This window comes from Trichechus manatus, unplaced genomic scaffold, assembly GCF_000243295.1.
Source record: "Trichechus manatus latirostris isolate Lorelei unplaced genomic scaffold, TriManLat1.0 scaffold00040, whole genome shotgun sequence".
In the NCBI taxonomy this organism is placed as follows: Eukaryota; Metazoa; Chordata; class Mammalia; order Sirenia; family Trichechidae; genus Trichechus; species Trichechus manatus.
The window spans coordinates 5,806,164-5,818,965 of NW_004443976.1; the positions used below are offsets into that span (position 1 = coordinate 5,806,164).

A 12,802-nucleotide genomic window follows, 5' to 3' on the forward strand; every position below is an offset into this window, starting at 1 on the left:
CTGGAGGTCACTCCAGTTCTGAGGAAAGAAAATTGGCTACTCATTGTTATTCTCCGGGTAGTGGATTCACTTCCACTCATGAGCAACTTTGGAGAGTTGCAGAGACCTGCTGCTCACCTCCAACTACAGACTAGTTGTGAGTCTAGAACTCTTAGACAAACAAATCCCAGCAGACAGCCCCTGTGCCTTTCCTTCTCATTCAATAAAACACTGATGTTTGTGAAACAGTACTTATACCATTGATGAAATCAGGCTTCAAACTTGTGTTATGAAGATGCAGAAAGTATGCTAATTTTTTCACCTCAAATGGTAAAAAAGGAAGAAAACCAAACCAAACCAAAACAAAATAAAAAAAACAGAAAGGAAGTAAATATCATTCCTTTTGCCTTTAAGTAGCTGCAAATAGCTTTGTTTCCATAGACCCTGCCTTACCGTTGAACTGGCTGCTGCTTAGAAAGGACTGTAATGAAAAGTAAAGCAACCCACCAACCAATTTTATTTCCCTTTTTCGTATCTTTTTGACCTCCAGTGCATCTTTGACATGATACCCCCTCCCGAAATCAAGACTGGGGACCTTTTTCAAGTTAAATTAACACTAATATTTTAAAAATATTTTAAAAATAGCACTAATATTAAAAGCTAATATTATTGTTATTATTTTTAGCTGCCATGGAGTTGGTACCAGACTCACGGTGACCCCATGCACAACACAACGAAAGACTGCCCAATCCTGGGCCATCCTCATGATTGGTTACAGATTGGACTATTATGATTCATAGGGTTTTCATTGGCTGATTTTCACCAGGTCTTTCTTCCTAGTCTGTCTGAGTCTGGAAGCTCTGCTGAAACCTGTTCAGCATCATAGGAATACACAGGCCTCCAGTGACAGATGGGTGGTGGCTGTGCATGAAGTGCATTGGCCAGGAATCTAACCTGGTTCTAAAGGGTGGAAAGTGAGGATTCTATCACTGGACACTCACTGTTCCCCAGAGCTGATAGAATTGATCCCATTTCAACAGTTTTCAGTTAATAGGAGTCAGAGTCCATGTGGTTTTAGGGCAGTGGACCAGCATCTTGGTTGAGTTTTTTGTATGAATTCTACATGCTTTAGCCGAAGTTTAGCATTCAGAGATGCACACCCTATAGCGTAACTGCAGGAATGGCAGTTTGCAAAAATTACCTTGTCTCTATCCAGATTTTTCCTTTGTTCATGGAATTCAGTTGGACTTCTCAGTGCTGAAACAGAAAAACAAAGGTGTGAGCCGAGTGAGGGTTAGGGACACGGATCGACATGGCAATACTGGTTGGTGTGCTTGCTGAGCTATGCAGAGTATGGAAGTGATCACCTTTATTAGGCCAACAAGCAATGAAAGAGGAAAGGCCTAGAGGGCGCCACCTCCCCTAAAGCCGTGGGATACAGAGGAAGGTGGGATTCAGGCCTAAAACAGGGGAGCAGTAGAGGCAGAATATGCGACAGGAAGAGATGGTGGAGGCAGGGCATTCCAAGTTCCTGTGGAAATGCAGGGGCCTGTAGGGAACTGGAGATGGAAGTGATGCTCCTGTCTGAGGGAGAGGAGTAGACTGGGATAACTAAGACCCTCTTTGACTTTGCTCTGTCCTTGGGTGCAAAAGCTTGGTGGATGACTGTGGTATGTGTGTGAGGCTCGTATTGTAGGAAGGAATTTGTATTTTGGATGAGGTACAAATGGCTTCTCCAAAGCCATTGGATAATGGCTGGTTGGTCAGGCACACTCAACCAAGGGTGTTGAAGGAGAGACACAGAATCAGATTTTGAGGCCTGGAAGTGACCTTGGGGACAGTGAAGTCTAACCCCTACTCTGTACAGAATGGGGAAACTGAGGTCCACAGATATTGACTTGCATAGTCACACAGCCAGGGCTAGGAGTGTAGGTCCTTTGATGCCCCTAGATACCCCTATCCTCTTTCAAGGTGTGATATTCAAAAAAAGTCTAACAACTGGGAGACACAGCATTGGCCCATCACAGCACACAACAGCTTTACAGAACCTGGACCACTGCACCAGTGCGACCTGGTGGGATGTCAGCTCTTCTCTTTCTACTACACACTGCTGCTCCTCATGACTGTCTCACAGCACCTCTGCATGAGAGCTTGGCAAACTCTTCTGACTTAGCAAAGGAGTAGAACATCATTCTGCCAAATTCTATGTTCTTACTGGTTTTCCTGGTCCCCTGAAACAACCTTAATTAAGAGCCACAATCACTTTTCATTGTAAGTGATGAAGTTAATCAGAGGTTACAAAAGTGCAGTGATATTTTCTGCATATTGAGCCCCAACACATTGATTAATCACATGATCCAGAGTTCTAATATTACTCCAATGGATGTCCACTCTTATGCCACAGGCAATGAAATGTTCTTCCAAACGTTGGCTGGCAGCAAAGTTGGGTTTCTGGCCACACTGGCACACGAGGCCGTGTGTTTGTGTATGTGTGCCTGTATATGAGTGTGTGTGTGAGCCTGTGTGTGTGTATGCCTCATTTGGCCTTTAAGATCATACTAAATTTGAGCAGTTTTCAGAAGGACTTGCTGGACTTCAAGCAGACACAGTGGTAGTCTTAGTGTCTTGTAGACCATATTATCCTCTATTCAGGAGACTGCTAGGGAAGCTACTAAGGCATGCTCCCTATAAATCTCCCTGCCTCACCCCAGCATTAACCATATTGACCAAAGAAACATGCAGAATAGTCTTAGCTGGCTGGTTTGGGCCAACTATAGATTACAAGCACACTTCTCCTCATTTTGACCAGAGATTAAGAGGCTTCCTTTCTCATAGGAAAAAAAATGAATATGTTGCTTGACTATCATATTTCCCACTAATCTAACACCAGCTTCTCTTTGTTGCTTTTCACTCTTAAAATGACCTTCCCTGCAAAACCTGTCACTTAAGATGGTCTTTTCTCCATTTCTCCTCATTCCATGCCTCTGAGAAATCATCTGGAGACATGTGCAGTTTTACTGCATTACTCAGTTATCTTTGGTTGTGTTCTTGTCATCATCTTTAGTAAGGAGCAACCATTTCCTGCTTTTGATCACAGTTGTAACTTATATTGAGAGCCTTCTGAAAAACAGTTCCCATCTCACCAGGCAACTAGATCATACAATGTATTCTTTAAGTCCAGTGAGCCCTTATACATCTCCCTAAAATCAGTACAAACAGATTTTCACCTGTCCTATAGCCTGGTGGTCATTTAATTAGGCATTATATATTGGTGTAGCTCATCACTTATATGATCCAGACTAGGAATTGATCTTTGTATTGTCTTGTTAAGTGGTTAAAAAGAGTAGCACATCCTTTTCCTCAAGAAGCCTTCCTTAAGGGAATCATATGAGTATTTCTTGAGCTATCCTTTATGTTCCAAACTCAATTGGTTCTAATTGGGCTTGGGTTTAGGGGTGAGGAGGTTATCTGGTCTTTTGTCCCTGAGGCTTTTCAAATCTCATTAGCAGAGCTTGTTAATTATTCTAAGAAACATTGCATTTTCTGTATCTCAGTTTTGTAGAGCTATAATTCATCACTTCTCCGTGTTAATTACTCCTCTGTGAAATGATTCACACAGTCCAGTTCTCTGATGTCAGGAGCAAAAAGGTCTTTTAGATCCTTTTACCACAGGGTGGGAGAAGCTATGTTTGTTCAGCAAGGACTTTGGAAGAAAGCCAAAGAGGTCTACACACTGTACTTGACCACATGCTGTTTTCTTTGGGGCTAAGAGGTGTTATATGGGGGCACTGGCTTCATGTCAGACTATTGGAAACCACCCTGCCACAGCCCTGGCATAGATGTTTGTCCCTGTTTCTATGACTCCAGAGAATGAGGGCTTTAGTGCCCTCCCCTATTGGGCCAGCAAGAACCATGATGTCCCCATCTCTAGTTGGCTTTTTGGAAAATACATAACGGACCTCTTTTGCTGCCAGCTCTGGGAGTATCAAATGGCAAAATTTTGTATTTAAAGGACATTGACATTTAAGATTGAAAAGAAATTTGGGTTTCTAAATTAAAATAATAATAAATCAATGTGACTTCAAATTAAAATATGGTTGTAAATTTAGTCAGTCACACATCTAACGTGTTCCCCCTGGAGGAAGATTAATCTCTTCTCACAAGGAAATTCATGTTCTCGCCTCAGAGTTTAGTTACGGCTGTTCCTATTTCTGTCCCCATAGCTCTAGCTAATTTGGGTCAGCTGTGTGTATAAACATTTGCTTACTTAGAGCTCAGAAAAAGATCCTGAGATAGGAACAGGCCTCCTGCAGGCTTCCCTCTCCACTCTACCCACATGCCTCCAATCTGCTGTTGTTACTAATTGTCATCATGCCAGCTCCGACTCATGGTGATCTTATGTATAACAGAACAAAAAGTTGCCCCGTCCTGTGCCAGCTTCATGATTGTTGGTATAGGATCCCAGAAAAAGGACAAAATAAGCCCCTTAGTGAGGCCACCGAGAAGTCAGTTGAGGAGAGGAGCTGGCTCTTCAGGACAGAGGAGAGTGCATGGTGATGGACCCATTCTGGCAGCAGAGGCTGGCCTGTGCTGGCATGGGAAGCCTGATTCTCAGGGGGTTGCTCTCATGGGCAGGGCAGAGCTCGAGAGCTCAGAGAGAACCGGCACCGTGGTTACGAAGGACCAGCAATTAGAGCAGTTACTCTCAAAGTGTTGCCCCTGGACCAGCGTCTTCAGCCTCACCTGGGAACTTGTTAGAAATGCAAACTCTTGGGCTCCATCATAGACCTATAGAATCAGAAACCCGGTGTGGGACCCAGCAACCTGTGTTTGAACCAGCTGTCCAGGGGGTTCTGGTCCACGTTCAAGTCTGAAAACCACTGCTCTGGAGTTGACAAGGGCAGTGGTTCCTGACCTAGGCCTTGGGAATCTAGGAGTTCAAAAGGTAGTAATGGATTTCCAGGACTTATTGTCAGTATTTCAAAAAGCTGGACAAAAGCTTCAGTATGTTGGTTCAGAGAAAGGCTGCTTAGGCTAATCAAACTGTGACTTTTCATTGCTGCTCCCTAGAATCATAGCAACTTGGTTTGCTAACAGTTGTTCTGATCAAAAAGCACTGGCTGATACATTCATATGCCATACTTAATTAGAAACAGATATATGGATTAATAATTACTTAATGTATGTAGGGATTTTGGGGGAGGGGAAGACAAAACTATTTCAAACATAAGATCCATGTCAGTGATGGGTGTAACTAAGGAAGTCCTAGATGACTAAAAGTTTGGGAACCATTAATTTGGGCTCTGTCTGGCTTTGCCACTTATTTTTGTTATGGAACCTGAAGTAAGTCTCGTGGTAGTCTTACCGTGCTCTCAGATTCTCAGCTAGAAAACGGGCTTCATAGTGCTTGTTCTCTCTTTGCCTCACTTTTAAAGACAAATTATATCATGAGCACTTTTCTTCCAAGCAAATGGGATACACTCTATGTATAAGTAATAGCACTTTGGAAATTGTGTTCCAAATAATAAATAGTAAATTGCTTATTCGGTGCCTGAGTAATAGTCTTAGGGGTTTAAATATAGTGCATTTTCCCAAGGTAACCAGTGGCCACTGAGTCGACTCTGACTCATGGTGACCCCATGTGTGTCAGGGTAGAACTGTGCTACACAGGGTTTTCAATGGCTGATTTTTCAGAACTAGATCACCCAGGCCTTTCTTTCAAGCTGCCTTTGGGTAGACTTGAACCTCTGAGTTCTCAGCTAGCAGCCAAAGTGCACTGACTGTCTACATAGCCCAAGGACTCTTTTCCCAAGCAGTTCTATACTATTCTAGACCTCACTTGCCCACTTGGAGAATTTGCTGCAACATATGTGAGTGCTTTGGACTTTCTCGAAAGAAGGGTGTAAAGACAAATGCAAAGTATGCTTGTCATTGGTGGTTTACTAGTTTCTAAGGAACAAGGAACTTAAAAATGGAAGGAAAGAGGTGGGGGAAGAAGGAAGTTAGAGTTGTTCCCAATGGGTTTGGCATGAAAATATGGGGCACCTTTTCCTAGCCCTGATTTTCAGATGTTAGAAAGAAGGGAACAGGCGGACAGATTAATCCCCTTGTGCCGTGTTCTGCTCAAACAGCCAACAGTGTGTGGTAGGGTGCTGTAGGAAAAGCCAAGTCAAATGAAGGCACTGAGGAAAGGAAGAAAGACTTTGCCCAGGCAACTTCTCAAAACTATCGTGATGCTGCATGGTGTGTGGGTGCAGGAACTGCCCCGGCCATCCTTCTTGCTATTCAGGAGAAGAATCACAGAATTCAGGGATTTACCAAGGCTTGGCAGTAAGTATGTGGCTGCTGTGGCTTGGATTAGTCTGCAAAACAAATAAAGGCAGCACCATTCATAGACAGCTCATTGTATCTTTCAATTCATTGACATCGATCAGATCATGGAACCAAGCCGCCCAGACTGTTCATTCTGCCCTGGGGTGGCTTTCTTGGAGACTCTGTGGACAGGAGACGGCCTCTCTGGACCCCAGGTCCTCTAAAATCCATTTCAGTTCTATAATCTTGTCTTTTGTATTCCAGGAGAATAAGTGAAATATTTCCTTCTCTCGCCCTTGGGGTCAACCCTATTAACAGAGGGAGAGGGAGGAATAAAGTCATTTCTTTCCTTCACTCCTCCCTGAATCCCACTCCCATGGAGTGAAGTTGTCCAATATCGTTAAGGGGCAATTAAGCGGGGGAGATTTGAGGCCCCTTGTGGATTGTAAGCGCTGTGAAATTGAAATTATGTCTGACTTCTCTGTGTGTTCCACAGGGCCTTCCTCATAGCACATGGTTAATATTTACTGAATTGCTCTATGACCATTTTACTGGATCCAATCCACATAGACGATCACTCTTCTACACGAAGGCTTTTGAAGGGGTTGGAATAAAATAGTGTCATTTAATGTTCTACCTAGATGAGTAATGGCCAGGGAAAAGAACTGTGGGGGAAAGTTTGCATGAGAAATGATGCTAGGTCTACAAGGCGACATGGGTGGCTCTGCCCTGAGGCCTAGAAGCCTTGAGCCTAGAAGAGAGGGAGCCTTGAGCCTAGAAGAGAGGCAGCATGAAACCATTTTCTTTGAGTCTTAGGAGGTGATGGCAAGCCAACAAACAAAATTGTTGATTTAGTTGCTATTGAGTCTGCTCCGATTCATGGTGATTTATTTCTGTATAACAGGACAGAACGGTGTCTGGGTCTGTGCCATCTTCATGAGCTTCGCTAACTAGACAGTTTTAAGTCTTCATCTTAAGATTCAGAGGTGGAACGTTGGAGATAAACTTATTTATTTATTTATATCTACTTATAAGTCTAAACAATACTTTCTTAAACATTTCTAAGCTAACTTCCATTTCCACAAGTTTCATGACTATTTTGAAAAGTGGATTCTACAACTGATATTGTAAATGTGAAGGCAATCTTAAGATCTGGCTTGGGCCCGTGATCCTGTCCAAGAACACTTTCCCCACTGTTTAAAGTTGTTTTGGGGGTTCTGCGTTGGCCCTCATAACCTTGCCTTTCTGGACCAAAAGTCAAGAGATGAGGCCCTTAGATTCATTCCAAGTGCCTGAAGTAGAAAATCCTAAACCCATAATGCACACAAATAAGAACAAAGTCAATGCTTAAGAGAAGTGATTAAGGGGGATTATAAAAGAGAATTAATTCATTGCTGCTTGCTATGGACTGTTTGCTCTTCAGCAGCAACCTCAAAACTTTCAGGATGCATGCCCAGAAAGAGGAAGGGAAGAAAAGCCAATGTATTTGGACTTGATTCACTAGTCCACTGAAAATGTACACGATGCAGTGCATTGGGATCCGTTGGGAGAGGAACCTTATAATTCAGTCACCACTTTGGTGTGGAATTGAAATAAGATCTACCATACAGCTAAATCAATGGAATTTTTTATCCAGTGTTGCTCACATAGTAGGCATAGGTTATGATGTAGAACCTGGAGCTATTTGCTTAAGAACATTAGTTCATCCTTGGCATTTTCACACATTTTAAAAATTTCCCCAAATTCCAACTGATTTTTGGGGGCATAAAAAGCTTTATGATAGAAACTTAACTAAGTGCTTTAAAAGGCAAAGTGATTCCTTTTGAACATTTAGAAAAGAAGCCTCAGCAGGCAACACTTTAATGATTTCTTTATATGGATTGGGACAATGTAGGTTTTCTTTAGCACGTTCTGGTCTCAGTTTTGCCAGAAAAAGAGGATTGCCATCTTTTGCAGTGGACAGGCCCTGAAGATTTAACCCACTGTTAAACTCACATAACTGAAGCCAAATTCTGCCAAAGATGGGAGGTGTTTCTGTTGGTCAGCAAAAAATCGTACCACTACATTATAATAACATAAGAACAACTTACAATTCACTTAGCCATCAGCTTTGAATTTAGGCAGCTTATAATAAATTTTAAAATTTGGGGTAGGATTGTAATTATTTCAAATATTATGGAGAAAGTGAGATTTTACTAATACATTCTGCATGCATTTAAATTCAAATTTGCAGAAAATGGAATCATACTGCACCTGGCTTTGGGATATTTGAAAGAGTTTAGGCTTCCTTAACCTCAGTTGCATGAACATTAAAGACAACAGAGATTGGGCTGTGTCAGGGGCTTTCAAACTTTCCTCTGAAGAGAAGCAGCACTCTGTAGGTGATCCCCAGGGGTCCCGTGAGCAACGAGGGGAGGCTGCTCAAGCGGAAGGGAGGCCTCAACACAGCGCGGCTTTTTATGACTTCTTACATACGTAAGGCTTCTTTCACAGTGACAAAAATGGACAAACACTGGTCTCTAATGACTATTAACTTTGCTTCCTTCCTCTTCCCTCCTTTCCTTTTTCCTTCCCTCTTTTCATCCTTTTTTTTAAAATTTCATATAAATTAATTACTTTTTTAAGAAAAGAAAGTTCTCTTGTGGAACATGGAACATAATATGTCCCATCTTGAATTATATGTATGTGATTTTCTTATCACCTTTCCCACCCAAAAAAAACTTGAGTCTGTACCAAGGACTAGTTTTGGTCACTGTTCTTGTTCCTACCGTGCCTGACACAGTAGCCTGCGCATAGTCTGGTTTACAGTAAAGTGCGTTGAATTATATTAAACTGAAAAAACCCTGACACTGTTGCCTCCTCTTTCCTCTCGAGCCCTGGGGTGCCTGGGCAAACACACCCGGCTCTGCGATGTGTTTAGTCTGATGGGCTGATGGGGCTAACTGTGCCTGTCGCCAGTCTCTCACCAAGTGAAGAGATTCTTCCTGGTTCCAGCTCTCTGAGAAGAGCAAAACAGGAGAGGTTTGTCCTGGGAAAGGCCTGGAGTGTGCACCTGCTGTGGCTCTGACAATTTGCCATGGCAGAATCTATGCCCTTGCAAAGCCTGGTTGAGAGGAGGTGGCTGAAGACTAAGGAAACCAGTGACTCTTAAACTTTGTCATTTTGCCAATTTAAAAAAAAAATAATAATTTCATCAGTTATTGGTCTATTCACCAGAAATTATCTTCATAAAATGAACTATGGATGCAAAATTTGTTTAAGCAATATTTCTTTATATGAACACTACTGAAGTCTGGAAAGCTTGGAGAACAAAATACATCTACATTGGATCCTACTATACAAATGGACATTTGATTTACACAACTTATATAAAAGTTATTTTAAAATGTATCCTAGGTTACTTCCTATTTTCATTTGGTGTTTTTTACTGATCTCCAGAGATTTAATCCCATTAAAAAATTCCTCAAAAAAAAGCTTATTCTCACCCAAATGCTATTAAGGCGCAGGCTTAGAGTGTTTAAGCACATGAGTTGAACTTTAAGTTACACACAACTTGGCCTGACTAAAAGATCCTGAGTTTATCTGCTCCCTGTGTTGTTCGCGGCCGGGTTGGAGGTGGGGGGGATCGGCACCCACTCCTGGAGCCCCACGCACAACCGGTGGTGGCTGCTCATGACCGGCATGGAAGGCAAGAATTCTACCACTCGACCACCCTGCCTCCACATCTACTCCCTTTGCCTTTCCAGTTAAGAGGAAAGGGGCACCAATGGGGTAATAGATTGTTTTAATGCTTCTCCAATCGATGTGCCTACCATATACTTATGACCGTGCTGAGAGGATTCTCATGGATCTACACTTGCCTACAAAACACTTTTTGTGACTGATCCTTCTAGATAATGGTTTAACAAGGTAAGTTCTACACTTTACTGGTATGGTAAACTTGGAGAGGAATAGTAGTTGTTGTTGTTAGTTGGTGTTGAGTTGATTCTGACTCATGGCGACCCCATGTGTGTCAGAGGGTTCTCAAGGCTGTGACCTTTCTGAAGCAGATTGCCAGCTCTATCTTCTGAGGAACCTCTGGGTGGGTTCAAACCGCCAACCTTTCAGCTAGAGGTGGAGCACTTAACCAGTTGTGTCACTAGGGACTGAAATAGTATTTAGCAGACCAGAAGTCTCCAGATCTTTGGTTGCTCCCATCTTTAGCGCCTCCAGAGGAGGGCTGAGTAAGAGAAAAAGTCCCCAAACAAACGTGCTCCTTGTGTTTCTCCTCATAGTTGTAAATGTTGCTCAAGCAGCCTTGAAGTTGCAGGGTGAGCCGTTTCTTTTGTGCTTAGCAAACCTCTAAAAGCATTGCTCCACAATAAGGTCACCACCTACTGTTTACTTTTGTAGGGTTTAGCCATTAACAAAGAGTTACTTTTGAATTACAGAAGAAAAGGCCTGAAAATTTTTTAGTTCTGCTCTGGCTCTGAAGAGCAGACTATACTTAAAATTTTTCGACCACGGAGCATAGAGCTCCAGTATCACTAACCACAAGACAGATCGTTAAGGGCAACTTTCCACTTGTTGCCTACTAAACTCTGAAGTGATAGTCATGATTGTATTATACAGGGGACTGGATTTCTGCAAGTGCCATGTGGATCTTGATTTTTAAATTTTGTTGCAGCAGAAGTTAGAAAATATGACCTAAAGAGGTGTGAACTGTGACTTCATTTATCCAGAGCACACCTCTCCTATTTCTTCGGTAGATAACCAAGAGTTATCGTTATACTGAACTTGTAGGAATCTCAAATATATCTTCCAAGAGATGTAATGATCTTTCTTCCTTGACCCCGATTACTCCAATTTTACTAGAATGGTATTGATACTCGGTCTTCCGGAAAGGAAGCGTTCGGCAATATTTAATTAACAGTGGACTAAAATATTCCAAACAGAACTGAAACTAAGGAGATGAGAAAGTTTATGTGATGGTGCTTCAGAAAAGCATGGTGATTTTATCCAATTTTAAAAGTAGGATAAGAGTTTTTGTGTTTACCTTAAAAACCAACCTGCCACATGGAAATGCTAGGCATCTCTTTAACGGAACCTACAGCCCTAAGGGAAGCCTTAATTACAGGTGAGTAATGGTTGGGGTGGAGCACCAAAGGGCTAAAGTTTCTGCTGACAAAGATTCCATGAGGATCTTGGGAGACTGAAACATTGACTTAGACTAAGTGACTCTGAGGTGCTTAAAAAACCAAATCAGATGCCGTTGCGTCAATTCTAACTCATGGAGACCCCATGTGTGTCAGAGTAGAACTGTGCTCCACAGGGTTTTCAGCTGATTTTTCAGAAGTAGGTCACCACGACTTTCTTCTGAGATGCCTCCAACCTTTCGGTTAGCAGCTGAGCGCTTAACCACTTGCACCACCCAGGCACTCCCTGAGGTGCATACCAGCTCCCAAACACACGACCCTACTGAAATATACCAGTACAGAAGAGCACAAGTACTCACGTGGTATTATGCCTTGGTTAGTCAGTTGCTCCTGGGCCCTTCTCTGTTGAAGTCGCAACTGTAAAACTTAGAAAAGGAAGTGTTAGTTTGTGAGTCGGGCGTACTTAGGCTTTATATTTGCTATGTTTACAATCACTTATACTTTTATTATGCTTTCATATTTCTTCTCATTTTTTTCCTAGAACAATTCTGAAAGTTATTGCACCAAAAACCAATCAAACCAGTTGCTGTTGAGTAGATTCTGACTCATAATGACCCTGTAGGACAGAGTAGAACTGCCCCATAGGGTTTCCAAGGAGTGGCTGGTAGATTTGAACTGCTGACCTTTTGGTTAGCAGCTGAGCTCTTAAGCACTGTGCCACCAGGGCTTCAGTTATGCACAGTATGTTTTTACTTCTGTTTTAGACATGGTGGAAGAAGGCTCCGAGAAGTGAGGGGCTGCAGGACTGTACAGCACATTGGAACAAGCTGGGGTTACAATGCCGTTTCCTCTTTGAAGTGGATGTTACTTTCACAGCCCAATGCTCCCACTCTCCCCACTACACCATTGGGGAGATGAATATCATCACACTCTGCTTGGGTGGTAACTAGAACCAGTTGTCCTCCAGTCAATTCTGACTCATGGCAACCCTATGTATGTCAGAGTAGAACTGCTCTCTAGGGTTTTCATGGCTGTGACCTTTCAGAAGCAGATCACCAGGTGTCTTCTGAGGCTCCTCTGGGTGGGTGCCTTTTGGTCAGTCACACATTTAACCATTTGTGCCACCCAGGGACTCAAAAGGAGAGAAAGACTGAAAAGAGCGTAGGCTTTGGAGTCCGACCTGGGTTCAAATTCCCATCTCTTCCTCTCAATAGGTATCTAACTCTGGGTAAGTTGCTTAACCTCTCTGACCCTCAGTTTCTTTGTCTGTAAATGTGAACAATGCCTACCCTGCAGTGTTGTTATAAAGTTTGATAAAACAATATGTGCAAATTTCTTTCCAGAGTGCATGGCACATAATAGGTCGTCCATAAATG

At 42.5% G+C, this 12,802-nt stretch overlaps 1 protein-coding gene across 1 annotated transcript in view; it reads right to left on the bottom strand.

Moving 5' to 3' along the window:
• The window catches only part of MYOCD (myocardin), a 109,237-nt gene that overhangs the window by 52,087 nt on the left and 44,348 nt on the right, over positions 1-12,802 (bottom strand). The window contains exons 2-3 of the mRNA XM_004375970.2: positions 11,786-11,851; positions 1,181-1,236 (exon numbers count right to left, since the gene is read on the bottom strand). Coding sequence (XP_004376027.1) covers positions 1,181-1,236; positions 11,786-11,851 — 122 coding nt within the window. The remainder of the gene's footprint in view (positions 1-1,180; positions 1,237-11,785; positions 11,852-12,802) is intronic.